Source organism: Oryctolagus cuniculus, chromosome 19, assembly GCF_964237555.1.
Source record: "Oryctolagus cuniculus chromosome 19, mOryCun1.1, whole genome shotgun sequence".
NCBI classification, from domain to species: Eukaryota; Metazoa; Chordata; class Mammalia; order Lagomorpha; family Leporidae; genus Oryctolagus; species Oryctolagus cuniculus.
In genome coordinates this window covers 32,832,411-32,859,874 of record NC_091450.1, presented here as the reverse complement: position 1 = coordinate 32,859,874, position 27,464 = coordinate 32,832,411, and the positions used below count along the sequence as shown (strand labels likewise).

Sequence of the window (27,464 nt, the reverse complement as noted above, 5' to 3'; positions counted from 1 at the left end):
GCTCGGGGACCCCGGCCCGGGACCCAGGGGGCGGGGCGGGCGTGCGGGCTCCGCCAATCAACGGCCAGCGTTCGAATTCGCGTCCCGGCCCGGCCAATTGGGCGGGGTGAGCGGGGCCCCGCGGCGCGGCCAATGGGAGCGCCGGGCGCGTTTGAAAACGAGGGCGGGCGGTGCGGCGCCATCTGCGCCTGCGCGGGGCGGCCGGCGCGCAGGAGCCGAGCGCGGGCGCTCGCGGGCGGGCTCGGGGTAACCGCGGCACGAGCGGGGCGATGGGGAGCGGCGGCGGTGAGTGCGGGGCGGCCCCGAACCCCTTCTACCTGGGATGAGGAGGGGGGCGTCACAGGCGCTCGCAGCCTCCAGCTCGCCCGCGTCCGGGACGCGCGGTTTAAATGCCCGCGGTGCGCCCGCGCCCCGGCCGGCGGCTGCGATCCCTGCCCTGAGCCCCGGGAGCGGCGGTGCCGACGATCCGTGTCGCCGGTGCGGGGACTGCGCGTGGCTGCCGTTGGAGGCGGGGGCGCGCGTGGTCGCACGCAGCGGTGCGGTCTGCGCGGGGAGCTCGCGCCTTGGCCGCGCACCTGGCGCCGCGCACCTGGCGGCTCTCGCTCGGCTGCGCCGGGCCCGGCGCCGTGGAGGAGCGTCCTGGCTGGACGTGAGCTGCGATTCCGGTGACCCGGGAGCGTCGCCGAGTGTCAGTCCTAAGACAAGTGAAGGAGGGAGCGTTCTGAGTGGTGGAGTCCGTGTGGTTCCTGGGAGTTCGTCCGCCGGTGCGCGCCTGGCTCCAGCGCTGGCGGGGAGACCCTGCGCCAGAGGGGCTGGGGGTGGCCGGGGAGCTGTGGAAGGGAGGAGGATGGGCAGGAAAACGCGAGTTCGCAGGAGAGGCAGGGTCTTGACGTTCGTGCGGACCCTCGCGATTTCCTGGGAAATGCGGAGTCGCCTCCTCTGCTCGGAGTGAGGAGGGGGCTGCGGGGCGGAGGCTGGGCCGACCGGCCGTGGGGAGACCGCTCACCTGCCCAGGTGGCAGCCCCGCCGGCCCGTGGTGGCTGCGTGGGCGTGGGTCGGGTTTTGTGTGGGATCCTTGTGGCCCTGAGCTCTGTCATTTACAGAGGATGCGGGGGTGGCGGGGGGCAGACAGCGCTGGCCTCTGCAGAGCCGGCTTGACATGTCCTGGCCTGGCCTCCTGGCTCTGCCTCTGTGAGGGGCTGCCCTCCTGATTCGGGCTCGGAAACCTGGCTGTTGAAGCCGGACGACCCGTGTTACGCATGCCCGGTAGCCCAGTGTGCGAAGAGAGGCAAAGCCCCAGCCAGGGCCCCGGGAGCTTCCCTGGGGTGAAAACCGCCCTGGGCCGCAGCTGCCTTCCCCACACCCGGCGGTCCCGTGGGCCCGGATCGAAGGTTTCCCAGCGCCTGCCACGCGCCTCCTATACGGGTCGGACGTCCGGCCGCATGAGGTGGTCGGCGGTGCTGGCATCCTGCGCGCTGGACGGGGAGTCAGTGCGGCCGGCTCACCGAGCCTTGTGGTCCTCCCCGCAGTGGTCCACTGTCGCTGTGCCAAGTGCTTCTGCCACCCTGCCAAGCGCAGAACGCGGAGGCGGCCCCGGAACCTCTCCATCCTGAGCCTGCCCGAAGACGCGCTCTTTCACATCCTGAAATGGCTCTCCGTCGGCGACATCCTGGCCGTCCGAGCCGTAAGTCCCACCGGCATCCCGGATCGGGGTCAGCGTTTTCTTTTCTTCCTTTTCGTTTTAATGTAAGAAAGCGCCCATCCTCTGGTTTACTTCCCAAATGCCCGCAGTGGCCTGAACTGGGCCAGGCTGCAGCCAGGAGCCAAGTACTCAGCCCTGGCCTCCCATGTACGTGGCAAGAACCAAAGCCCTGGAGCCATCACCGGTGTGCGCTGGCGGGAAGCTGCGGTCAGGAGCGAGCAGTAACCCAGGTGCCCCAGTGTGGGGCGTCCACATTTTAATCCCTGGGTTTATTCTAGGGAGAGGGAGATCTTCCATCTGCTGGTTCACTCCCCAGTGGCCGCAATGGCCAAGGCTAGGCCAGACCAAAGCCAGGAGCTTCTTCCCGGTCTCCCACATGGATGCAGGGGCTCCAAGGACTTGGGCCATCCTCCACTGCTTTCCCAGGCCGTTAGCAGGGAGCTGGATGGGAAGTGGAGCAGCCGGCATTTGAACAGGTGCCTGTGTGGGTGCCGGCTGCAGGGGGCGCCTGCTCCCGCTGTCCCACACTCGGGCCCAGGCCTCGTGTTCTTAAATGTCAGGACGACACTTTGCTGCCAAGGGAGGACCGTGGAAACTGGACGTCCTCAGTAGATGCGTGACGATGTTCCGATGGCAGTGACGGCACGGCAAGCGTGACTCGTCCGTCGTCATTCTAACAGAAAATACCCTCCTGCCAGTAAGATGGCCGTTGCTCAGGAAATAAGATGTGGGGCCTGCGTTGTAGCGCAGCAAGCGAAGCTGCCGCGTGGGACACGTCGGCCGGCACCCCGTGTCCGAGTGCCAGCTGAGGGGTCCACGCCCCACTTGTAGGACCCTGTCCCTGCCCCTCCAGGCCCTCGGGGAAGCTCGTTTCTGGGCCCTTTGTTCAAAGCAGCGGTCACTTTTATGCACAGCCTAGTTCCTTCCTTACCTGGATCAGGAGGGAGACAGAGACCACACATCTGTCTGCATCCGAATCCCAGGAGCCTCCGGGGCAGGCGCTGTGTGGCAGGGTCAGTCCCTGTCTCGGAATCCTGCTTCCCGGCTCCCAGCTCCAGTGCGTGGGCCTCTGCCACCCACGTGCGAGTCCCAGGTGGCGTTCCCGGCTCTCGACTTTGGCCTGGCTTTTGTGAATGAACCAGCGGATGGAGGATCTCTCTCCCCAGGTCCTTCCCTCCCACCACCCCGCCGTCATTCTGCCTCTCCAGTAAATGTATCTTTAAAAAAAAAGAAAGTGCCCCGGGAGGTGGGCTTTCAGGCTGTCCCTCAGGCGTCCGCCCTTTGCTCCCGTGTTCTGCAGGTGCACTCCCACCTGAGGGACCTGGTGGACAACCACGCCAGTGTGTGGGCGTGTGCCAGCTTCCAGGAGCTGTGGCCTTCCCCTAAGAACCTGCAACTCTTTGAAAGGTATCCCCTGAGAACGGCTCCCTGTCCTGCCCCGGCCCCGCTCTGGTCCAGGATCTGACGCAGGAGCTGTCCTGCCGCTGTTTGCCCTCCCATTACCTTGCGGGGTGACCGAAAGCTGTAGACGGCCCCCGTCAGGCCCCTTGTCCCGGGCCCCGCCTCCTGCACTCCCTGAGCGTCCTCCGAGGCCGTCGACTCGCTCCCACGTGACAACACAAGTCGTCTGCGTGCTGAGATGTTTAGGTCTTTTCCTAAAGTCAGAGCCATGTGATTCAGTCTTAATGGGTTTTACTCACTGCTGATTCTGCCCGCTCACCATCCCCTCGCCAGTGTCCGCACTGGGCCCAGTGTCCACCTGGGCTCCCGTCAACCAAGTATCAGCACCCAGCCCACTGTCCTCACGGGCTGGGGCCGCCCTGGGGCACCCATCAACCAAGTGTCCGCACCGGGCCCACTGTCCTCATGGGCTGGGGCCGCCCCGGGGCTCCCGTCAACCAAGTGTCCGCACCGGGCCCACTGTCCACTTGGCCAGGGGCCACCCTGGAGCTGCCTTGTTGTGACAGACTAGGGGACCACAGCTGGGCGGTGTCCTGACTCGGTTGCCGTGCACTCCGGAGTTCATCCCCCGGCTGCGCAGCGCCCCTGTCTGACTGCAGGGCAGCCCCCTGCCCCGTGGACACTCGCGGCCCCTCTCCTCAGCCATCCCCGAAGCCCAGGCCGCCTCCTAGTCAGCTCTGTGTGTCTGGATTTGCCTGTCCCAGACGTCTGCATACATGTGGTCCTGTGTTCTCAACGTCCGTCTGCCGTAGGCTGATACGTGACTGTTGGGGAGGGGACGGCAGGTCTAGCTACAGCTGGATGCCGTGTGTTCCTGTTGCAGGGCTGCCGACAAGGGCAACTTCGAGGCTGCCGTGAAGCTGGGCATCGCCTACCTCTACAACGAAGGCCGTAAGTGCCGCCCGGTGCCGCCACGTGGGGTGCGTGTGAGGGACACGCCCGGCTGAGCCGCGTCCCTGCTGCGGCCGGGGTGTCCCTCGCTCTCCTCTCGGGAGCCTGTGCCCAGGGCCACCTGCTGTCATGTTGGTGAGCGGCCCGGGCACACCGCCTTCCCCGGGCTCCCTGCCCTCTGGCCGCCAACACCGAGGCGCCTGTCCTCAGCCGTCTGCTCTGTGCTCTGGGGCGGAGGCGTCCATGGCACCCAGGTGTCTGCAGCTGAAGTGGGAAGCCGGTCGAGGCCGGCCTCTGCCTGGACTCCTTCACCCCCGGAGGCCAGGCGCGCCCCTCTCAGGCCCTGTGCAGCCTTCTCTTGACCAGTCCCTGCCCACCCAGGAAGTGAGCCCAGGACACTAAGGACTAGGGTGCAGCCAGCTGTCCTGCTGCTTCTGAGAGTTCTGGGGTCTCGCTGAGGGTCCCTGCAGCAGGCGGGCTGGGCGCGCCCCGCCCATTGCCCCACTCCCAGCAGCAGCGGTCCCCACACCTTGCAGGGTGCAGTCCAGCGGGTTTAGCAGAATTGCACAGCCACCGCCACTGTCCCGGCCCCTGGGTCCTCCCTGGGAAGACCCTGGAAGATGGGCTTGCCACCTGCAGGGGGCGCTTTTCCCTGATCTTCAGAATTGAGGCTTCTGGACCCCTGAGGGAGCAGGGGAGGAGGAGGGGGCGGCGTGGAGGTTCCTCGACCCTCGTTCCTGCCACGTGTGGTGGCTCCGGAGGACTTTGCGCGCCCTGTCCCCGGAGACATGGCCGGGGTGTTCTGTCCACAGTGTCCGTGTCCGATGAGGCCCGCGCGGAAGTGAACGGCCTGAAGGCCTCGCACTTCTTCAGCCTGGCCGAGCGCCTGAACGTGGGCGCCGCTCCCTTCATCTGGCTCTTCATCCGCCCGCCGTGGTCCGTGTCTGGCAGCTGCTGCAAGGCCGTGGTTCACGAAAGCCTCAGGGCGGAATGCCAGCTGCAGAGAGTAAGTGCTGGCAGCCTGGGACCCGCGGGCCACGGGAAGCCCGGAGCCTAAGGCAGAGGGCGGTGCAGGATGTGGGGGCTGTCAGCTGTGCTGGCCCCAGTGCCAGGTGGGGGGACCTGGGTGTGGTCCGCAGAGGCCTCTCTGTCCTCCTCCTTTGATAGAATGTGGGGTATGGTCCACACAGGCCTCTCTGTCCTCCTCCTTTGATAGAACAGTGTAAGTTGTGTTTATCTGCGAGAGGCCCTAGTCATGTGTGTACTCTGCACACGCGCACAACTGCTGGTGCTGGTCCAGGCCGAAGCCTAGAGCCAGGAGCTCAGCCCGGGTCTCCCACGTGGGTGGCAGGGGACCCTCACCGTTGCCTCCCGGGGTGTGTGTGTTAGCGGGAAGCTGGAATGAGACCCAGAGCCGAGACTTGAACCCAGGCACTCCCGTGAGGGACGTGGGCGTCGTGGCTGCTGGGCCCAGCACCCACCCCGTCTCTTCTCTTTGCAGACTCACAGGGCGTCCATCCTGCACTGCGTGGGGAGAGTGCTCAGTCTGTTCGAGGTGAGTGAAGTGGCCACTGCACCGGCCTTTGCCGTGTCTGACGCGTCCGTGGCCGGCAGAACGAGAGGGCATCCAGGCCCGAGGTCAACACGGAAGCCCAGTCCACCCAGGAGACCCACGGAGCTGGGCAGCTCCTGGGCAGCAGTGGGGGAGGGGCGTGGCCGAGTGGCCGGGGAGGAGCTGAGCTCCCCGTGCTGCTGCCGTCTGGTGGCCTCCGTGGGACCCATGCTCCGCTTCCTCTGGGATCCGTGAGCCCCCCTGCAGCCGGCTTAGGGAAGATGGTGGCTGCCAGGGGCAGAGCCAGGAGCTGGAGCAGCCAGGGGCCTGCGGCTCCACCCTCTGGGCGGTGTGGCACAGTTCCTTTGGCAGCAGGCAGGGAGGCGGGTCTTGGGGTGGCCCGGGACCTCAGTGCGCTTCCCTTGGCTGTGGGGTCTGTTTCTGGGTGAGGCGGTGGGTGGGGGCTGCAGAGCGGCACACGCGGTGCAGGACTGGGAATCCGCCGCTCGGTTGTTCCAGGACGAAGAGAAGCAGCAGCAGGCTCGCGCCCTCTTTGAGGAGTCGGCTCTCCAGGGCTGCCTGGCCAGCTCGTACCTCCTCTGGGAAAGCGACCGGAGAGCAGACGTGAGTGGCCGGGTCTGTGGGGAGGCGTCGTGGTGGCCAGGGGCACGGCCTCCGCCCTGCCCTGGGACTAGGCCACCGCTCCTGGCCTCTAGGGCAGCTACCGTCCCGGAGGCCAGCGCGGTGGGGAGCCGTCTGGGTGTTGGGGACGTGGCAGCGCCCCGAGAGGGTTCCGGGTTGCTCCTAGGACAGCGCTTCACGGTTCCGTGACTTCTGTTGACAGATGTCTGACCCTGGCCGGTGCCTCCACAGCTTTCGGAAACTCAGGGACTGTGCCGCCAAAGGCTGCTGGGAAGCACAGGTGAGGCTGGTGCCTTCGTCTGCGGCCTGGGGCAGGAGACGCCGCGGGCTGGCGCCCCTGTGCGCCCAGGCTCTAAGCCCGCAGCGCCTTCCTTCTCTGGGCCACACCCGCTCACTGCCCACAGCCGGCCTGGCAGTGGGCAGCGCAGGGTCCTGTTCCCGCTGCGCCGTGCTCACCACGTCACCTAGCCTCAGGACCAGGAAACCCAGGGTTGTGGCTGTGTTCGCCCGACCCCCGCCCCTACAGCCGTGAAGCAGTCACAGTTCAGGGCGAACCTCAGAGCACATTCTTGCCGCCCACCCTGCAAACACTGGGGAAGGGAGGCGGAAGCCGCAGGTGGGTGGACAAGCCCCGGCGCGGCTCGGTGCTGGCTGTCCTGTTCCAGAGGTCGGCAGCACGGTGACCAGCGGAGCTCCAGCCCGAGCTGAAGGACCCCGAGACATTCAGAGGCCCCGTGGGGCTCTCCAGAAGGCGCGAACACAGCTGCTCCGTGAGTGCAGCCGCTCCGCCTTCTGCCGTCCAGAGTGTGCCGTTAACTGAGGTCCTCTGCACGTAGCACGTGGGGAAGTTACCCTTTATGTCTACAGCTTTGTGTTTCTGAGAGCTAGCCAACCCTGAAAATAGAGTTTTTATTTAATTTCCAGAGGCAGAGAGAGAGCTCTCATTCATCTGTTCACCGTTCAGAGGTGCATGGTGGCACGGAATGCAGCCAGGACCGGGGGCCTAGGAGCTCAGTCCGGGTCTCTGTGGGCGGCGCCTCCCTGGGTCTGCGTTAGCAGGGAGCGGAGTTGGAGTTGGGAAAGGGATGCAGGCACCTTAATTTTATTTTTAAGATTTATTTATTTATTTAAAAGTCAGAGTTACACAGAGAGAGGAAGAGGCAAAGAGAGAGAGAGAGAGGTCTTCCATCTGCTGGTTCACCTTGCAAATGGCCGCAATGGCCAGAGCTGTGCCAATCTGAAGCCAGGAGCCAGGAGCTTCTTCCAGGTCTCCCACGCGGATGCAGGGGCCCAAGGACTTGGGCCGTCTTCTGCTTTCCCAGGCCGTAGCAGAGAGCTGGATCAGAAGTGGAGCAGCCGGGACTTGAACCGACGCCCATTTGGGATGCCGGCACGACAGCTGGCAGCTTTACCTGCTATTCCACAGTGCCGGCCCCAGGATGCAGGCATCTTAGCTCCAGGCTAAATGCTGCCCCTGTAGAAACTGGTTCTTTTCCTGGTTTTTATTGTGTTTATTTGAAAGGCAGAGACACAGAGATCTCCCATCTGCTGGGCCACTCCCCAGACTCCTGCCACAGCTGGGGTTGGGCCAGGCTGAAGCCGGGGTCTGCATGTGGACGCCAGGCACCCTGCTACTTGCTGCCTCCTGAGGTGTCTGGCAGAGCTGAGGCAGACCCTGGCTCTGCCAGAGGTTGCAGGTGTCAAGCAAGTGCCTGCCCTCCTTGTGGATTGTTTGCTTGTTTGAAGGCAGAGAAACAGGGCTCCCACCCCGATCGCCTGCCCAAGTCCCCACAGCTGCCAGGGCCGGGCCAGGTCGAGGCCTGAGCCTGAGCTCACTCCAGGTCTGTGTGGGTGGCGGGGCCCACCCCCGCCGCCTCCCGGGGTTCAAAGGCAGAAGGGCGGAATGCAGTGGAGACGAGATCCAAACCCAGGCACCCGGAGACGGCTGTGTGCATCCCAAGAGGTGTGACCGCCTCCCCACCGTGCGTGCTTCTAAGGATAGTTTCTGCTGGCAGAGATGTAGACTAAATGCCCCCGTCAGTGGATGTGAGAGCTAGCACAGCCTCCGACAGAGTACGTGGCACGTGTGGCAAGAACCCGCCACAGCCGCTTCTGCGGACTCGCGGTGTGAGGAGCGAGGTTCAGCTACCGAAAAGGCTGCACAGAGAAGCTCAACGAGACACTGAACGAAGAGCCGCTGGAGAATGCTTATCTGCGGCCTCACTCCCCGAATGCCTCAGTAGTGAGACCGGGCCAGATTGGAGCCAGGACCCAGGAACCCGGAACCCCACCTGGGTTTCCCACGTGCACCAGCAGGAAGCTGGCTCGAAAGTGCAGAGTGAGGGGCCGTTGGGTGACAGTGCAGCTGCTTCCTGCATGGCTGGCGTCTCCTCTGAGCCTGGGTTCGAGGCCCAGCTCCCCGCTGGTGGTCCTGGAAGGGCAGTGGGAGGTGACTGAGTGCTTAGGTCCCTGCACCCACCTGGGAGACCCAAATGCAGCTCCAAGCTCCTGGCTTTGTCCTGGCCCAGCCCTGGCCTGTGCGGCCATTCGGACGCTTTAACAGCAGATGGAAGCTCTCTCTGTTGTAAGTGCCTTTAAATTAAAGAAAAAATAGTGCAGAGTAGCCAGGACCTGAAGCAGGCGCTCCGACAGGAGGTGTGGGTGTCCCTGGCCGTGCCACACACGCCTGGCAGCATAGGAAGCCCGGGCATTTCTGTGAGGTGGACGGAGGTGCACGTGTGCTCGTCACGAAGCTGACGGGTGAGCAGCCCGGGAGGAAGCAGCGCTGCCCGCGGCATCCTGGGAGCTGGCTCCAGGACCCACCTCCAATGCGGACGTGCGGGGTGCTCGAGTGCCTCGTGGGTGACAGTGGCTGTCTGCACGTCCTGTGTGCCCGGCCTCATCTCCAGGGTACTTGGGACCGCGTGCGATGCAAACAGTCGCGCTGTGTTCTCACGGAGTAAGGACAGGAAGGGGCGTTGGTAGGCATCCAGTGTGGACATGGGTGTTTTCCCGAACGTTTTCGTCCAGGAGGTGGTGGGGAGTGCCGACCACCACGTGGTGGAGGAGACCGAGGGGCCACAAGGTAGCCCCTGGCACCATTTGCTCGCGGTCCCACAGAGGCCCGGGTTTTAACGGCAGCCCCAGTGAGCCCCCATTCAGCTCCTGGCCACTCTTGGAGTGTGAAACCATCCCTGGTGGGTGAGCAGTGTTGCACAGCGCAGGCGAAGACTTAAACTGGCTGAGGCCCTGTGCCCGCCAGGGGCAGCCGACACTTCTCTGCTGACCCCAGGCACGCGGCCCAGCGGTCGAGACGCGTGCGTGCCATGGAGAACCTGGCTTGGGTGCCCTGCTGCGCTCTCAGTCCCAGCCTCCTGCGGACGCAGACCCTGGGAGGCAGTGGTGCTGGCGCCAGGGACAGCGGCTGCTCCCCGTGGGGGTGGGGCACGCCTGGGCCGTGTCCAGCTCTAGTCTGGTCTCTCTCTGTGTCTCTGCTTCTCGGATAAATAGCGTTTGAGAGCTATGTGTGTTACTTAAATCAGAGTAGTAATCAAGGTCTTAGCCACCTGTCTAGAAGGCCGGGAGGTTTGTGTTGAGGTGGACGAGAGCGTGTGCCAGTGGTCACCTGACAGCCCAGGGCCCGTGGGAAACCTCAGAACGGCCACTGCTTCCACTCACTGTCTTTCCCTCCTCAGCTGGCCTTAGCCAAAGCCTGTGCAAATGGGAACCAGCTGGGGCTGGAAGCCAGGGGGTCCGCGGAGACCGTGTGCCAGCTGTTCCAGGCGTCCCAGGCCGTCGGCAAGCAGCAGGTGTTCTCCGTGCAGAGGGGGCTCAACGACACCATGAGGTGAGGCTCTGGGCGGGGGCGCCCGGCTGGCCGCCCACCAGCCCCACTGCTCACATCACACGAAGTTCCTAAGTTTTCCGGAATCTGAGGAAGAAAGTGCCGAACGTGGCTGTCTCGTCATCTCTAACACGTTAAACCGTGGTGAACGCCCTGGGAGAGCCGGCCGTGCAGTTCCTGAAGCTGGGACACAGCCTTGCTTGTGACCACGGTCAGGGGCATGGGCGTGCTCTGTGCGGGCCAGTGGCTGCTGGGGCCAGGCCGCACCCAGGGAGCTGTGCCCTCTGGGACGGCCAAGGAGTGTCCTCTGAGGTTGGCAGTAACACGCTTGTACACTGGGCCAGTGTGAACAGGACCTGGTAGAGGGTCAAGTGGACAGTGCTGGCTCCTGAAGCTCATGAGCTTTAGATCACCTGGATTTGCGGAGGGAAAGCCTGGGTCCAGCCCTGCAGCAGGCGATGGCCGGCACGCGGTCGCCCGTCTGGGCAGGAACCCGCCTCCTCACCCTCGGGCTGCCGTGCAGCGCAAATGTAGCCGTGTCAACGAGGCAGTGTCCTGGTTGTAGAAGTCAGGTGATTAAACTGCTGAAGTCCCTGCTCAGAGGCGCTCCCTGGTCTGTTGGCAGTGGTGACTGGTTTGCCCCTCAGGCCGTGGCCCGGTGCCCGTCCCGGGGGTGCAGAGAGGCTGTCTGCTCCACCCTGCAGCGCGCCACCTCGGCCGCCGGCCTGCTGTGCCCGGCTGAATCCTGCCCTCGGCAGCGCTGCTCTCTGCTGGCGCAGGCCTCCCTGCTGTAAGAGACGGTCCGCCGGCTCCGGGGTGCACGCGGCATTCTGCCTCCGCCCTGGCCGCCTGGTGGAGAGGCGCGGGCCTCGGGCCTGGGCTGTCCGTCGGAGGGGGGGGGGGTTGGGAAGCTCAAGAGCCCTTCCTCTCCTTCCTGGCTCTGTGCTGTTGGGAAACTGCGCAGCAAATGCCCTGGGTGAGAGCCGTCTCGCCCGAGTGAGGGGAAGGGGCGGTCGGGGTCTGCCTGACAGTCAGCGCTCGTTCTGCCTTTGAGCGGTTTCTCTCTGGTCCTGGGACCTGTGAGCCAGCCCCCGCCTGCCCCTACCCGAGAGTCAGACCCGTCCAGTGCTGGGAGAGGCGGGGGGGGGGGGGGGGGGGGCTGTTCCCTTTGTGCTAGGATGAGGCCCCAGGCGTTTGTGTGTGTGAGCACCCTCCTGTGCTAGCCCCCCCCCCCCCGCCTCCCAGGAACACAGCTGGAGATGCAGGGCGTGTGGGGTGGGGGCCGGCACTCCCACCCACTCGTCCCTGGAGCCCAGCAGAGATGAGGTGGGGATGGTTGGAGGGCTCTGGTGTAGCGCGGTGCCGGCCCTCTGCCCACAGGTACATTCTGATTGACTGGCTGGTCGAGGTCGCCACCATGAAGGACTTCACGAGCCTGTGCCTGCACCTCACGGTGGAGTGTGTGGACCGGTACCTGCGGAGGCGGGTGGTGCCGCGCTATCGGCTGCAGCTGCTGGGCATCGCTTGCATGGTCATCTGCACGCGGTGAGGACCCCCGGCCGCAGGGGACCCGAACCTCCCGTACTGACAGCGTGAGCCCGAGTGGTGCTGTCCTGCAGGGCGCCTGCCTCCCGGGGGCTCACTGGGGTGTGACTGGATCATGCTTCCCCAACCCCCGAGGGCACCCACCACCTGCCCGTGTTCTCGGAGTCCGAACGGAGAACCGCCTCACGGCGTCTCAGTGCTGGGGTGACACCGCTCAAACCTGCCTGCCTCTGAGCCGCCGTCTGCCCAGACGCAGAGGTCCCGGCTAGGCTCACGGGGTTGGGCTTCCGTTTCATGAGGTCATGGCTTGTGGTCTGGCCCTGTCCTACCGCAGGAGCCCCCCCGGCCCTGTGACACCTACAGGTGTCTCTGCTTCACCCCTAAGCTGGGTCACAGGGGACGTGTAGTCTAGCTGCTCAAAGCAGCAGCACATCCGGTGGGGGGGACGCGGGTTCCAGGTCAGTGAGCAGAGCACTCCCCGGTGAGCTTGTGAATGGACCCAGCCGTGGGTGTGCCCACCACCTGCAGCTGGACAGGTGCAGCCTCCACAGTCCTGTGTCTGATGGCCCAAGACCACGTGACCGGGCCGCCGGCCGACTCCCAGTGGGAAACTAACTGCTTAGAAATGTCTTTAGGGCCGGGATGCCCCGCCTTCCCTCTCCGCAGCGGCTGCCTCTGCCCGCGTGTAGGCCTGTCCCTACACACCAGCCCCTCCCATCCTCTGCCAACCCATGACGAACGTGCAGACTGCAGAGTTCGGGACACGGCCTGCCCCGGCTGGGGAAGGAGTCCTCCGGGCCCTGGGGGCAGCGTGCTCCCTGATGGCCGATGCGGGGAGCTGGTAGAGAACAGGGTGTCTGCTGCCTCGGGCACCCGGCCGGGCACTTCTTCAGCCCTCTTCCAAGTCCTGGTCCCAAGAGTGCTCCACCTCCAGGGCTTAAATCGCTTGATAGTCGCTGTCACACGGCGGGGCCAGCCCTTGTCCCCAGGGTTGTTGGGGGCAGAGGGCCCAATGGCCGCACTGACCACCTCTGCCTGTGCCTGGTGGCTCTAATGCTCGTTCCAGCACCGTCTCCCTTTAGATTCCCCCCACCCCCCCGCTGGCCACAGGCAACAAGTCCGGTGTAACCTCCTCCTGCCGCTAAAGCCAACCCTCCCCGCTGACCTGGAGGCGTCCAAAGGCCCCAGGCCTCGCCCCTGCCCCAAAAAGTAGGCTGAGGGCTGAGCCCCCACCTGTGCGCTGCAGGTTCGTCAGCAAGGAGATCCTGACGATCCGGGAGGCCGTGTGGCTCACGGACAACACCTACAAGTACGAGGACCTGGTGCGGATGATGGGGGAGATCGTCTCCACCCTGGAGGGGAAGATTCGAGTGAGTGCCGGCGCCGTGTCCTTTGAAATCCACGTTACTGGGTCTGAGGCTGCGGGAGGGGCGGGGGACCCAGCATCCCTTGCTCCACGAGTCCTCGGGGACCCAGAGGCGGCAGCTGCTCTGCCACGCCCGGAGCGGTGTGAACGTCGTTGGGCCAACCCTAGACCCCCCATAGCGTGAGAGGGAGGGACCCTCCAACACGGAGCCCTCATGCCCACTACCCGCCTCTGCAGATCCCCACGGTGGTCGACTACAAAGAGGTCCTGCTGACGCTGGTGCCCATGGCGCCCAGGACCCAGCACCTGTGCAGCTTCCTGTGCGAGCTGTCGCTGCTGCACACCAGCCTGTCCGCCTACGCCCCGGCCCACCTGGCCGCCGCGGCCCTGCTGCTGGCCAGACTGGTACATGGGCAGGGTGAGTGCTCCGAGGGGAGGGGAGACACCAGAGCGGACCGCAGGCGTCGCCGGGGGGGCAGAGGCCCCAGAGCCACTTCAAGGGACTGCAGCTTTCCGGGAGTGTGGGACGGAGCTGTCAGAGCTGTGGGGTGGCAGTGGTCAGGCGGCCATCATGCCGGCCCTCGTTTCCAGCCTGCTTCCCTCCCTCCCTCCCCAGCACAGCCTTGGCCCACTCGGCTGTGGGACTTCACTGGGTTCTCCTACGAAGACCTCATGCCCTGCGTCCTGAGCCTTCATAAGAAGTGGTGAGTCTACACAAACCCTCCCGCCAGACGCCAGGGCAGGGGGAGCCTCGGATGCCACGGCGGGTGCCAGCCTCCCCTGCCCACAACAGCTGGGGCAGGGTACGAGAGCATCGGGCCACAGGCAGAGGGCACAGCTGTTCCTAGCCTGAGTGCGGACCGGCCGGGGCCAGGGCCGGGGCCGGGGCCGGGGCCGTTAGTGGAGCAGTGAGCTGGGAACAGCAGGGGCCGGGGCAGGGACTGCCTGGTGCTGAGTTGGTTCCGGCTGCGGCCATTTCCCTCGCCTTCCTCTCAGCCTCTCTGCTCCTCCTGCTGCTTAGTGCCCCTCCCTCTGGGGTCCCCCTCACCACCCTGGGGTCCGTGGCCTGGTGCTGCCTCTGCCCTGCTGCCCCAGACTGTCCCACTGAGCCTCCCTCCGGCCCGTCCCCGGTGTCTGAGCAGACGCCCGCTCGCTCGCTGGCTCCGCCTGTGGGCTGCATTTGGTGACCGCAGAATGTCTGCCTCTGTCACCCCTGGAGCCAGGCAGCTCTTGGGTCTGGTGAACTTCCTGACACACGGAAGTTCACACTCCCACAGAGGGATCAGGGCCTTGGGCGTGGGTGGCCGCCTGGCCACCTGTGGGCACCTCCCTTGCCCTTGTGCTGACCGGAGCCTTGTCTCCGGCTTCCAGGATGGCAGCACCCTGCAGCCAGCCCCCTCTTTGGTCCATCCGGTCGGGGGACCCACTGCCTTGGGCTTTTCCCGCTCTTTTCTCCTGAACTGCCAGGCTCCTCTGTAGCGGGCAGATGAGGAAGGGGGTGAGGATCAAGGGGCAGCGTGTCTGTCCCCCCCACCCCGCTCACCCCCGGAACAAGTGGACACCAAAAGCGTTGCATGGCAGCGTTCAAAGAGAAACTGGAAGGTTTTATTCAGGAACCGTACTTTTAAAAAGTGTCTAATAGTAAGCTTTTAAGATACAGAGTCCTGTAACCACCACCAGTGAATTTTAGTACATTTTCTCTCACACACACACACACACACACACACACACACATACACATACATACACACATGCACCCCCACCCCAACCCCCCAGAAAGAAACCCCAGGCTTGGTTCACTCCGGCTTCCTTGGCCCTTGGTAATCAATCTTCCTGCCGCTGGATCTGCCTATGCCGGCGTTCCATACCAAGGAGTCCCCGTCCGTGGCCTGTGTCTGACTGCTTTCTCTTGCCATCATGCGTTGCTTCATCCGTGTTGTGGCATGTGACTGGATAACATCCCGGTGTGTGGCCACATTGCCTTCGGTGACCCACCCATCCATCCACTGCACTCGAGAGTGGGAGAGACCACTGGGCACGTGGAGGCCGTCTGCCCGTTGTTGGGGGGACGCTGGGCACGTGGGAGCCATTTGCCCGTTGCTGGGGGGACGCTGGGCACGTGGGAGCCGTCTGCCCGTTGTTGGGGGGACCGCCAGACTATTCCCCAGCATGTCCTGTTATGGCTGGGATGGCTCTGAAAGTGTTGTCCCCTCCACGTCAGTGAGTTGAGGCTAAAGACAGGGTGGGGGCCAGCGCCGCAGCTCAATAGGCTAATCCTCCGCCTTGCGGCGCTGGCACACTGGGTTCTAGTCCCAGTCGGGGCGCCGGATTCTGTCCCAGTTGCCCCTCTTCTAGGACAGCTCTCTGCTGTGGCCAGGGAGTGCAGTGGAGGATGGCCCAAGTGCTTGGGCCCTGCACCCCATGGGAGACCAGGAGAAGCACCTGGCTCCTGCCTTCGGATCAGCACGGTGCGCCAGCCGCAGCGCGCCAGCCGTGGTGGCCATTGGAGGGTGAACCAACGGCAAAGGAAGACCTTTCTCTGTCTCTCTCACTGTCCACTCTGCCTGTCAAAAAAAAAAAAAAAAAAAAAGACAGGGTGGGGAGCTCACGAGTCTGCCTCCATGCCCGTTTCCAGCTTCCACGACGACGCCCCCAAGGACTACCGGCAAGTCTCCCTGACGGCGGTGAAGCAGCGATTCGAAGACAAGCGCTACGAGGAGATCAGCCAGGAAGAGGTGCCTCCTCCTGCTCACCTGGGTGTCGGGGGGCCAGGGGGAGGAGCCTCCTCCCGCTCACCTGGGTGTCGGGGGCCAGAGGGAGGAGCCTCCTCCCGCTCACCTGGGTGTCGGGGGCCAGAGGGAGGAGCCTCCTCCTGCTCACCTGGGTGTCGGGGGGCCAGGGGGAGGAGCCTTGTCCCGCTCACCTGGGTGTCTGGGGGCCAGGGGGAGGAGCCTCCTCCCACTCACCTGGGTGTCTGGGACCAGGGGGAGGAGCCTCCTCCCGCTCACCTGGGTGTCAGGGGTCAGGGAGGAGCCTCCTCCCGCTCACCTGGGTGTCTGGGGGCCAGGGGGAGGAGCCTCCTCCCGCTCACCTGGGTGTCTGGGGCCAGGGGGAGGAGCCTCCTCCCGCTCACCTGAGTGTCGGGGGCCAGAGGGAGGAGCCTTGTCCCGCTCACCTGGGTGTCGGGGGCCTCATCGGCCTGTGGGCTCCTCTCCACTCCCTGCCTCGGGCCCCCAGGTGCTGAGCTACAGCCAGTTGTGTGCAGCCCTGGGCGTGAAGCAGGAAAGCCCGGAGCCCGCGTCCTTGGTCAGCGCGGGAGACATCCACGCCTTCCTCAGCTCTCCGTCTGGGAGGAGAACCAAACGGTGAGTGCTCCGGGCCGGGGCTGTGCTGTAGACTGGCCTGTGCCCCTCAGCCACGCTGCGGCCCCCAGAGGGGGTTTGTGGGCTCAAGCCAGGCAGCCTGGGTCGGGCCATCCTCCTGATGACCGCCCTCCCCCGGTGGCTCCCGTTCTCTGTGCTGCCTCTCGCTGGCCAGGCAAAGCTGAGCTGACCATGGCACTGCGCCACCCCCTTCCCTCGCACCACTGCCCCGCGGCCCTCAGTCCGGCCTCCGTGTCCCTGCTGTGCCTCCTGGGATAAGCCCCCCCATCCTGTCCGCCCTGAAGAACTCCCACTGATCCTGCAAAGCCCACGTGAGCAGGGCCTCTGACTCCCCGCACGCACCCGTGAGCTGCTGTGGGCAGGCCCTGGGTGGTTTGTCACCCTTGTCACACACAGGGCCGTGCAAGGCCACCTCCACAGCTGGTTTCTGGGGCACGGGCCCTGGCAGCAGACGCCCGCGTGCTGCTCCCCCTTCCTCCCTGGGAAGCATGGGAGGCCTCCCTGCACTGGGCCCCTCCCAAGCTGACTACACGCAGGCTGAGACCCCCAGCACACACGCACACATGTGCACGCACTCACACGTACTCACGCATGCACTCCGGGAGGGGGTTCCTGGGCTGCCCATGTGCGCCTGTGTCTGCCTGCTCTCCTCCTGTCCGTTCCCAGGGAGACCTGGTGCCGCCTTTGCCAAGCGTGGCTGGCCTGCAGCTCCTGTTCTCGGCACCCGACAGTGCCATCGTCCTCCCAGCTTCCAGAGGGGCCGAGTGGTTTTGTGGGGTCCTGCAGCACAGTGGGCCAGGTTCACACCCTGCCCCAGGCTCGGTTTTCTCCAAATCGCCCTTCCCCCAGCCGAGCCCCTGCCCTCGAGGCCTTCCACCCATTCTACCCACAAACCTCTCGGGAGCACATGGCCATGAGCCCAGGGTGTGCAGGTGCGGAGGACTGGGTGGGCCCCCGACACTGCCGCCTCTGACCAGGCCTCCTGGGCTGTCCCCCGCTACAGGAAGCGTGAGAACAGCCTGCAGGAGGACAGGGGCAGCTTTGTCACCACCCCCACTGCAGAGCTGTCCAGCCAGGAGGAGACACTGCTGGGCAGCTTCCTGGACTGGAGCCTGGACTGCTGTTCTGGCTACGAGGGTGACCAGGAGAGCGAGGGCGAGAAGGAGGGCGACGGTGAGTGTCACCGGGGAGGGGGTGTGCAGAGGGCTGAGCCTGGGGCCAGGCTGGGGCCAGACACAGGGAGGCATGAGGGCAGAGCCCCTGAACACCAGTGCGGGGTGGCGGCAGTAGGGAGAGGGAGGCCTTAGGACGGCCAGTGTCTACATATATGCTACAGGCAGGCATATCGGTAGACCCTCTCCGGGGTGGGGACAGAACTCCCTGCCTGGAGTTCATAAGATCCTTTAAATTAAAGACACACTTGGAAGTCACAGGGGTGACAGATATCTTCCATCTGCTCGTTCACCCCAAATTCCCGCAAGGGCCAAGCCAAAGCCAGGAGCCTGAGCTCCATCCAGGTCTCCCACGTGGGTGCGGGGGCCCAGTCCTTGGGCCATCTTCCGCTGCTTTCCCAGGTGTGTTAGCACTGAGCTGAGTCGGAAGTGGAGCAGCTGGGACACAAACTGGCGCTCACGTGGGATGCCACGTCACGGGCGGCAGCTTAACCTGCTGTACCCAGTAAAATCTTTCTAGAATGTTTCTGAGATGTGTGCTTGTGTACATGAGCCCTGCTGTGCCGTGGGCTCTACCTCCCGGCAGGTGAGTTCCTGTGGATTTTCAGTTTTGTGTCCACCAGTGGTTAGGTGAGGTGGCCATTTGTTGTCACCCGCCACTGCCCAGAGTCGGCAGGCAGCTTGTCCACGTTACGCAGAGGCGAGCGGTGCAGGGGCTGACACAGGTGGGGCAGCGCATTTGGCATGGGGTCCGCCTGCTGGCTGAGAGCCGGGACCTGCCCCCACCCCACGCCCCAGCTGTGGTGTGACCTCTCCTGCCCCGACATTTCCCACAGTGACGGCTCCCAGTGGCATCCTGGACGTCACCGTGGTCTGCCTGGACCCAGAGCAGCACTGCTGCCAGGCGTCGAGTGATGAGGAGGCCTCTCCAGAGGCCACGGGGCGCCGGGCGCCGGGCACCCTGGCAGCTCCCTCCGCAGGGCCCGAGCCCCACGCCCGCAGCAGGACCGCGCCGGGCAAGGACATCACGACCTCAGGGTACTCCTCCGTCAGCAGCGCGAGCCCCACCAGCTCGGGGGCCGCGCCCCCATCTACCTCAGTGCCGTCCCCGGGCAGCAGCCCGCACACACAGCCTTGCCACCATCAGGCCAGGAAGTCATGTTTACAGTGTCGGCCCCCGAGCCCCCCGGAGGGCAGCGTTCCCCGGCCGCAGGTGAAGCGGAAGAACCGGTCGGCGCACAGTGAGGAGGACGAGGACGAGGACATGAACCTGGGCTTCCTGCGGCTGTGAGCTCGCCAGTGCCTTGCTGGGTGCCTGACTACTGAGGGGGGCTGGCCTGCAGGCCATGCGCGGGAGCAGAGCCCGTGGCCCACGGGTACGGGGGCCCTTCCTCCAGGAGCCCCGGGGGAGTGGACAGCCGGGGTCTGCTGCTTTGGAAGGTTCGGCCTCACAGCAGTCACGCACACCATGAGCCTGTCTGTCCAGACCCCTGTGTCCACCGTCTCCCAGCCCCTCTGAGCCCCGTGCCGGAGCCAACAGCTGCCAGGCTCAGCCGCCGAGAGCCTGGCGCAGCCTGGTCCCTGCCCGCGTGTTTGGCCTCGGGCTGCTGAGGGGAGCTGATGGCCGCCTGCCCCCTCCCGGGCTGTGCCGCCCCCAGCCTGGCCCCTCCTGAAGTCTGCCCTCCCTCGGAAGGGCTGTCCTCACCAGTGGTGGCCGTGGGCACATCTCGCACTGATTTTTGGGCCATTCTTTTTCCATTTTTACGTCTCTACTCCCTTCTTCCTCCAAGAAGAAAAAACCGTGAATGAGAAGAAAAAAATGAGGACTCGACTGAAAACCGACTCCGGGCCCTCGCTCTGGACTCAAAGGTTTTAGCCGGAAAAGCATTTTTTAAAGGAATTTGTCGTTCTTGGAGGGAGCCCAGAGGCAGAGCAGCAGGGCCCTGGGAGCCCTGCCTGCCTGCGGCCGTGGCTCTGCCGTGTTCCCGTGGAATGCAAGCTGTCCCCTGTCCTTGGCTGCCAGCCGGCAAGAGAGCCTTGGAAGTTGCAGCCGAAAGAGGAGGCCTGGGAACCTGAAAGGCCGGGCTGACCACTGACTGCGTCCCGCCTGCTGTCATGATTCTGTCCCCGTGTAGAAGGAGCCACGTGGCCAGCAGTGTCCTCTGCGTGCCCTGAGCCAGAAGCCAGGAGTACAGACTGGTGCTTCCCCGTGCCCGCGTGTGTGTGCCTGTGTCCAGCGGCCGCTGTCTGTCTGGGTGGGGTGGGCTTGGGCAAGGCCGACCTGGCCTAGCAGCTGTGTCCCTGGACATGTGTGAGCCTGTGTCCCCGTCTGTGAGGGGCAGGGATTCCTACCTCGCAGGGGTGCTGTGTGGATTAAACGTGATGACTGTGGCACAGGGCTGTGTGCGTCTCACTGCCGTCCTGGGTGGCCGCCGCCCTGCACCTGCCGAAGGAACCAGCCCGGGGTGTGGGCCTCCTGCCCCTGCCCCTGCCCCCACTACAGACCGCACCCGCTGGACTCGGCCCCTGGGGGGCCCTCCCCCCCACCTTCTCCCTTGACCGCGAGAGTCCTTGGCTGCTTAGGGGTTTGAATGAGTTGTTCATGGTCATGTCCGGCACCCCGGGGCCCCTGCACCGTCAGCCCTTCCAGCAGCGTGGGGGCAGCTCCTGCGGCTCCTGGTTCCCGTGACCCCGCTGCACGCCCCCGCCAGGCCCTGCTCCCCCAGCCGCCTCGCCCGGGTTCCGGGGACCCACCTGGCACCACCCGCCCCCGGGTGCAGGCCGAGCGCGTCCACGCGTGCAGCATCCTCGCTTTCACGCGCCTGGCCCTGTGGAGGGCGGCTTGAGGACGCGAAGTCGACAAAGGGCCACAGGCGGCCAGCGAGAGGAGCCTGGGAGCGAGGCCTCGGTCACCCGAGTCGCGGCCAGCCCTGGGGGCGGGGCGGGCCGTGGGCTCGGCCTGGGATTGGGCAGCTGGCCGGAAGGGGCGGGACTTCCCGGGGGCGCCAAATTGCCGAGAGCTGGCGCTGCGGCCGCGGACATGCTGCCGGCCGGCTGCTCCCAGCGGTGAGGCCCACGCGCGGGAGGGAGCGGGCGTGGGCGGGCGGGGGCCCGAGGCCGGCCCGGGCGCTGAGCCGTCGGTGTCGCCCCCAGCCTGGTGGCCGAGCTACAGGGCGCCCTGGACGCTTGCGCAGAGAGACAGAAGCAGCAGGAGCGGAGCCTCGGAGTCTGCCGGCGGCTGCTGCAGGCCTGGTACGCGGGCCCTGGGGCCCCTGGCCGGTTCTCCCTGGACGCTCAGAGTTCCGCACAGAGCACCCCCGCGGCCGGGAGGCCTGGCCCAGCCGCCCGCCTTGGAACCGCGGGTTCCAGTGCGCCTCCCTGCACCCGGACCCTGCCGGCTCCGAGGCCGGGGCTCGGCTGCAGGACCTCGGGCCCTGACTCCTGGGCGTGCTGTGGCTCCCCGCGTCTTTGCAGGGAACCAGCGAGGACCTGGGCTCCAGATCCACCTCCGGGGCCAGAAACTACCGAAGAGGACCTGACCCCAGGTACACTGGGCCGCCCGCCTTCACGGGCTGCCCCTGGCATGTGCTCAGGGGCCTCTCCTGGGGGCCGGCGGAGAGGGAGCCTTGCATGACTCTTGGCTTTCGCAGCGCGCACCCCCAGCCCCCAGGACCTCAAGGAGCTGGAGCTCTTGACGCAGGCGCTGGAGAAGGCTGCACGTGTGCGAAGAAGTGTCTGCAGGGCCGGAGGAAGAGGCGAGGCCGCCGGCCTGACGCCCGGCTCTGCTGCCGCCTCTGCTGGCACCGCGGCGCCAGGGTCCAGCCGAGGTGGCCCAGGGCCCGCCAAGGGCGTCCGCCAGGCCAGGACACCTGCCACGGACCACCCGGAGCTCAGGCCTCTGCCAGGCAGGGACAGGGCCGGTGTGGGGACAAGAGCCCGAGCCACCGAGCCTGGACGCGGCCTCAGAGACCAGCGAGTGGCCCCATCGCCTGCCCCTCAGGCCCCGGGAGCCTTCACGCTGAAGGAGCAGGGGTAGGTTTCCCAGCCCCTCGCTGGAGGAATGGCCATGTTTGCCGGCTCCGATCCCGGCCGGCCGCAGGAGGCTGAGGACCGGTGAGAGAGCAGCGCACTGAGCAGGACGCGGGCCCGGGGAGCCCTCGGCAGCGCCTGGTCAAGTGTGGGCTCAGGAGCTGCTGGCTGGACTTGACCTGCGGGAGGCTGGCCTCCTGCCCCGCCCCCAGGCCGGCCCAGGGGTCCTGGGGGCCCTGTCCCTGTCCCCAGGCCATGCTGGGCTGAAGCCCGGTCCAGAGCCTGTGGAAGCGCGGGGGTGGGGGAGGCCTCGTGCTGATGGGGCTCTGAGCGGCGAGCCGGGCCACCCCGAACCCCCGCTTCTCTGCAGGAGGCTGCTGCGGCTGCCCGCGGCCCTCAGGAAGGCGGCGTCCCAGAACCAGCGGTGAGACGGTGGGGGCAGAGGGGAGGCCGCGGTGTGCCAGCAGCCTGGGGCCGCGCGGGCAAGGGTTTCCCCGGGGCCCCTGCTGGTCTGCTGTGCGGGTCACTGTTCAGAGGGTCACCTTCAGTCCCGGCTCTGAGCCCCCCCCCCCCCCACACACACACAAGGCTTGAAGAGTGTGAGGCCGAGTCGCCGTCCTCCGGAGGCCACTGCAGCGGGACGCCTCCACAGAGGGCTTGCCGGGGTTAAGCGCGATGGCACCCTCGGGTTGCCCTGTGCCTGGTCTGCAGTACCAGCCCTGTCCTCTGAAGCAGACACGCTTACAGCAGTACGGGGTCTTTTCTCCTTCCGTGAATTCTCCCCACTTCCTCGGGGGGTCAGCTCTGCCCCCACCCCACCCCGGCCCTGCCCACCCCCAAGGCTCAGCTCTGGGGGCTAGAATAACCCGCCCCTGCCCGGTTCCCGGGCACCCGTGTGTGTCCCCCAGCCTGTGGGCCCAGCTCGAGTCTGCACAGACCAGGGACCCCGCAGGTGCCGCCGCCGCTGCCAGAGCCCGGTTCCTGCAGAAAATGCAGACAGCTGTATCCTTGCTGGGCTCTCCGGGGCGGGGCGGGGGGGGGGGGGGGCAGGCCGCAGAGGACGTTCCCTGACCCACGTGCAGTCCAGCTGGCCCAGCCCCAGGCCCAGTGGCGCGGAGGTGGAGGCGGAGGGCCGGCGCCTGCGGAAGGCCTGCGCGCTGATAAGACTGCACATGTGGGAGGCGATCTCAGCAGGTCAGTGAGGGCTCTGACGCGGTCCGGCCGGGCGCAGGCAGGGGCCAGGAGTGCCCTGGACCCGACCCGCTCCCTGCCCTTGCACAGCCCGCTCTGACTGGACGCAGGAGTACCACTGCCTGCTCACCCTGGAGGGGCTGCAGGCCATGGTGGGGCGCTGTCTGCAGAGGCTGCAGGAGCTGCCGGCAGGTGAGGCCCAGACCCGGGTCGGGCCCTCGGCTCGGCTCGGCTCTGCCAGGGACCCGAGGCGGGCGGGCTCTTCCGTGCCGGGGGCACGGTGTGCTGGCCTCTCCCCGGCTGTGCCCCCCAGCCCCCCCCACCCACCCACCCAGCAGACGTGGTTCATGGCTGCGTGTGCTGGTTTGTCCGGTCCTGGCGTCTTAGCAGTTGAGAGCCACGCATGCTGGGAGGTGGTCACTCGTGGGCCGGGTAGCGCTGCTCTGTCCTTCGTGGTACTGAGTGGCTTCAGGGGGCTTTGGTTGTTCTTGTTTGTTTGTTTGTTTATTTGAAAGACAGAGTGACAGAGGAACAGAGAGAGGTTCCGTTCGCTGGCTCACTCTCCAAATGCCCGCAACACCCGAGACTTGGCCAGGCTGGAGCTGGGAGCCAGGAACTGCAGCCGGGTCTCTCACGTGAGTGGCAGGATCCCGCACACTTGGGTAACGGCGTGAAGTTTTAAGAGTGAAAAACCAAGTCCCCAGAAGTCCTGTGTAAGCACAGTGGGAAATGCGAGGGGTAAAGGGGGCCCAGTCCACCAGGCACGCACCTGAACAGCTGTACCTCGTCCTGCGGACAGGCAAGGCAGAGGGCTGGGCAGAGGGTGTGTGGGAGCCAGGGGCTGGCTGCCGCCCCACGAGGACACGGCCCCTGGCCTCAGCGGTGGGCAGAGGGTGTGTGGGAGCCAGGGGCTGGCTGCCACCCCATGAGAACACAGCCCCTGGCCTCGGCAGTGGTGGAACAGCCTCCAGGGCCGTGTCTCGCGGGATGGCGCCCCCAGCCCTCGTCGCCCTCTGGGGGCAGAGCAGGCCCCACCTGGAGCCCCCGGCTGCTTTGCTACTCCAGCCCCCAGGAGCTGCAGACCCTGGCCGCCCTCAGGCTGCGGGTGGCCATGCTGCACCAGCAGATCCACTTGCAAAAGGTAGTCCCAGAGCCCAGCCCCCCGGGAAGCACCAACCATGACCTGGGGTGTGCTGCCCACTCCCCGAGGACCTGGGCTAATGGGGAGGAGTGGGTCTGTCCTGGGCCTGCCCTGCGCCCTAGGCCACCTGCTGGGAGCGCTGGGCTCCCCGAGACCTTGGCCTCATGCTGCCCTCCCCGCCCCCCAGGTCCTGATGGCCGAGCTGCTGCCGGTGCTGAGCGCCCAGGAAGCACGCGGGCCGCCCTGCCTGGCTCTGTGCCGCGCGGTGCACAGCCTGCTCTGTGAGGGCGGCGAGCACTTCTTCAGCATCCTACGGGACGACATGGCTGACTGAGGCCGGCGCCCGGTGCCCAGAGCCGCTGGAGCCCGCCGGGCGGCGCTCCACGGGTGGGCCAGTGAGCGGTGGCCTCCTCACAAACCCGTGGTCAGGGCTCCTCGCCGGGGCCTTGGGAGCCTTTCCGGGCCACCTGGGTTTGCTCCCACTGGAGACCTGAGAGCTGCCTGTGTGACATTAAAGCCACTGCAGAGTGCGGGCGTGTGAATCCCGCTGCGCCCAGACCTGCCGGCTCTGCTGTTTGGTGTCAAGATGAACATCCCTTGTGTATGAGGGGAGGGCCCAGGGCACCCCACAGGGACACTGGCTGCCTTCCCCCAAGTTCCTAGAGCTGTGGTGGGTGCTCAGGGAACCGCTGGCCCTTGTGGACTGAGCCTGCCACCAGGAAAGCCCCCAGCCCCTGCCCCACAGGGCCAGGAGGTGGGTGGTGGTACCAGGTCTCCCACCAGCCGGTGGAGTGCTGCGGCAAAGCACCTTTGGGGTGGCTCCCTGGCCCCGGCAGGAGGTGAAGTCTCAGCAGGCCAGAACTGACCTCCAACGTGGAGCCCGGGGTTGGGGGCTGCTGGGAGCCCAGAGCAGGACACGGAAGACCATGGGCCTCACTGCACTGGAGGCCCCGCTCCCTGGCCACTGCCTAGGGACTGGGCTGCCAGCACCCGGCCCAGGGGACCACAGGCCAGCCACTCCCCTGCTGCCGCCAGAGCTTATGTCCAGGTGCCCCCTTCGTGCCCGTCCACCCCAGTGTGTCCCACAGCGGGCAGTCTGCCCAGACCCCTCGCAACTGGTTCACTAGCCTTACTCTCCACCACCCCTACCGGAGGCCAGCTCCCAGGACAGCAGGTGCACAGCCACCTCCCTCTGGCCAGGCCCAGATGAGAGCCAGCAGTTGCAGACTCCATAACTCCTCTGTCTCAGGGCCAATCCGGGGCGCTGGTGGCGTCCATCGCATCCCTGTGGACACACAAGGGCCCTCTTGGGTGGAGATGGGGGTTCCGAATTCAAGGGTGCAGAAACAAAGGGGAGCACCCCCTATTAACTCCCACCCTCTTTGATGGCCCACCAAAACGAGGAGGGGGCGGGTGAACTCCCAGGCGTCCCCCATGGCGTCACCGCGTCCCGGGCCAATAGGCTGTGACGTGGCCGACGCGAGCAGGGGCTGCGGTGGGTGTCCACTCCAACCCGCACTGAGCCACTGCGTCCGCAGCATGAGCGTGCCCGGGCCCCGGCCCGCGGAGCCCGCCACGGCACCCGCACCCTCCCCGCCGGGACCCGCGCTCCCGGAACCCCTCGGGGCCCTGCGCGCGCTGCTCCTGGCCACGGGCGGCGCGGGGCGCTCGTGGCCTCGCTGCGTCCTGCCGTTCGGCGCCCTGGCCGTACTGGCTGGCGCAGCCGCCACGGCCATCACCTTCTCGCTGCGCGGACCCCGCCTGGACTTGGCCCAGGGCGCGTCGCTGGCTGCGCTCGGCGGGGGCTTCGGGCTCCTGACCGCCGCCTTCCTGTGCTGGCGCAGGCGGAGGGCTGGGCGCGGCGGGCGGCGGGAGCTGGGGACGCCCTGAGCCCGCGCGCGAGGTCCCCTCCCAGCAAGGTCAAGGCGAGCCTGGCGCCGCCCCCCTCCGGCTTGGCAGGGCCTGGCGCGCCGGTCGTCGAAGCCCCCTCCCACACCCCGCCTCAAACCGTTTCAGTCCTTGGTCCTCCCGAGGCGGCCGGGTGGGGAGGTGGTGCTGCGGGCCGCCTTCCCCTCTCTCCGCCCTCCCCTCTCGCCCGCCCCCAGCCACCCAGTGCTGCTCTGGCGCGCAGAGCTGATGGCGACCGCAGAGCGGGCCTGGCGGAGCGCGCGGCGGGAGGGAGCCCTCGCGCTACCGGGGTCCCGCCTGGAGCGCGGGAGACGCGGTGGGGGGCGGTGTAGGGACGTGGACCGGGCGTGACCACCCCCGTGGGCGGGAGGCCAACCTGCTATGTCGCCTCCCCCGAGCTGTCTCCCGCGCTGGTTTGGAAGTCCCTCAATAAACGTCTGTGCAGTGTACGCGAACAAGTGGTGGCTTGCACTGTCTCTCGAGGGGCCGGGGGTCCTGGGGCCGGGCGGGGGATTCTTTGATCAGTCTCGCCTTTTAAGAGGGACCGACCTCCAGCCCCCTGCGGGCTTGGTGCTAGCAAGCCCCCCCTGCCCCTCTCCCCAACAGGCCCGCAGCTGTCACTGGGGTGGGGGCCCTGGGGAGATGCAGGTGGGGGAAGGGGATTGTGGGAGGGGCTGGGGGCAGGTGGCTGCGCCCTCTGGGGGTCTTTGGGGAGGGCCTCCGTGATTGGCACCATCTGGAGGCAGCTGTGTGCGGGAGAGGGCTCAGCCGCAGCCTCCTCCCAGGGGAGCAGTGGGTGGGGCGCCTCCCCCCTGCTGACCCACCTGCACCTCCAACAGCAGGGCTGAGCCCCCGGCAGGCCACCAGTCGTTCTGGAGACCCCAGCCCGCTGGGCTGGAGACAAAGCGGCTGCTGCCGCGGTCCTGTGGGGCTGGCAGCCTGGGTTTCTCTGGGGCCTGCGCTCAGGCCCAGTGGGACCCCAGCGTCCCAGCCAGCTCCTCCCCACTGCCCTAGAGGGTGGATCTCAGCCCCCTCGCCCCCCCCCCCAGCTCACTGTGGAAGAGGGTCACTAGGAAGGTGTTGGTTCTGAACTTGACCCGTGCCAGAGTGGAGTGTAAACACCCTGCCAGACCCCTCCTTCTCGCTGGCCTGCTTGCTGTAAGGTCAGATCTCGGGGTGAAGTGGAAGGGCAGGGCCCTGTGGCACCCCCATCTCGTGTTTGTGGGCCCGGCTGGAGCGTGTTAGATGGTCCAGGAGCCCCGCCAGGGCCCCCGTCACCGCCCTGCTGTTCTCGCTCCTCGAGGTCAGGCCCTCCTCCCTCCTCTGTCTCCTGGCACTCTCCCAGCAGCGGACTCTGCTTCTCCCCCATCCTCTTCCTGTTGGTCCTGGGGCACCTGTGGCCCTGACCAGGTTGGCAACTCTGTCTACACAGACACTCCCGAGCTGCGGTCAGCCCCGGGCCCCGGCGTGGTGCCCACCCCGAGCCCTCCCTCGGATGCTGGGCCTCCTCTGCCAGCGACCTACAGGTTCTCAGGAGCTGGGTGGGTGTGTCCACAGCTTTCCCCGGCCCTCGTGGCTGCCGCTGCCTCAGTTTGCCGGCACGTACCTGCTGAGGCATGAGCCACTTGTAACCAGGC

General features: G+C 66.4%; 3 protein-coding genes and 1 long non-coding RNA gene across 13 annotated transcripts; 3 read left to right on the top strand and 1 right to left on the bottom strand.

The window, feature by feature from the left end:
* Window positions 1-164: 164 nt before the first annotated feature.
* Window positions 165-21,345, top strand: CCNF (cyclin F). Of its 4 annotated transcripts, XM_070064108.1 has the most exons (19): window positions 305-764; window positions 1,530-1,684; window positions 3,003-3,109; window positions 3,987-4,054; window positions 4,867-5,060; window positions 5,556-5,609; window positions 6,126-6,230; window positions 6,451-6,528; window positions 9,944-10,095; window positions 11,473-11,637; window positions 12,884-13,007; window positions 13,241-13,421; window positions 13,620-13,707; window positions 15,639-15,738; window positions 16,241-16,368; window positions 17,390-17,559; window positions 20,712-20,810; window positions 21,033-21,103; window positions 21,209-21,345. In XM_070064108.1, the coding sequence occupies exons 1-18, from the start codon at window positions 323-325 to the stop codon at window positions 21,095-21,097; spliced, it is 2,475 nt and encodes an 824-aa protein (XP_069920209.1). In that variant the 5' UTR covers window positions 305-322; the 3' UTR covers window positions 21,098-21,103; window positions 21,209-21,345. The 4 variants fall into 4 exon arrangements, 3 of the variants coding, with proteins under 3 accessions (XP_008250209.2, XP_069920209.1, XP_051692169.1); XM_008251987.4 differs by lacking the exons at window positions 305-764; window positions 20,712-20,810; window positions 21,033-21,103; window positions 21,209-21,345 and adding exons at window positions 165-285; window positions 18,395-19,947; XM_051836209.2 differs by lacking the exons at window positions 20,712-20,810; window positions 21,033-21,103; window positions 21,209-21,345 and adding an exon at window positions 18,395-19,947.
* On the bottom strand, window positions 14,587-20,508 carry LOC108176024 (uncharacterized). 7 transcript variants are annotated; one of them, XR_011384466.1, is made up of 6 exons: window positions 20,313-20,508; window positions 19,911-20,001; window positions 16,976-17,166; window positions 16,012-16,349; window positions 15,927-15,969; window positions 15,667-15,799 (listed from the first exon to the last, which is right to left on the bottom strand). It is a non-coding gene; the product is annotated as an uncharacterized lncRNA (long non-coding RNA). The 7 variants fall into 7 exon arrangements; XR_007915652.2 differs by lacking the exons at window positions 15,667-15,799; window positions 15,927-15,969 and adding an exon at window positions 14,587-15,567 and having other exon boundaries at window positions 16,137-16,349; window positions 20,313-20,506; XR_007915654.2 differs by lacking the exons at window positions 15,667-15,799; window positions 15,927-15,969 and adding an exon at window positions 14,587-15,563 and having other exon boundaries at window positions 16,137-16,349; window positions 20,313-20,506.
* On the top strand, window positions 21,193-23,314 carry TEDC2 (tubulin epsilon and delta complex 2; the record flags this gene model as incomplete). The annotated part of the gene is made up of 5 exons (XM_070064109.1): window positions 21,193-21,590; window positions 21,958-22,011; window positions 22,496-22,589; window positions 22,670-22,970; window positions 23,298-23,314. Coding segments are annotated over 4 exons (666 nt in total), but the record flags the coding sequence as incomplete, so codon positions are not given.
* Window positions 23,315-25,458: 2,144 nt separating this feature from the next.
* On the top strand, window positions 25,459-25,809 carry LOC127488191 (transmembrane protein 100-like). The gene has a single exon (XM_051836183.2). It carries the CDS (start codon window positions 25,459-25,461, stop codon window positions 25,807-25,809), a length of 351 nt encoding a protein of 116 aa, XP_051692143.2.
* Window positions 25,810-27,464: the final 1,655 nt, after the last annotated feature.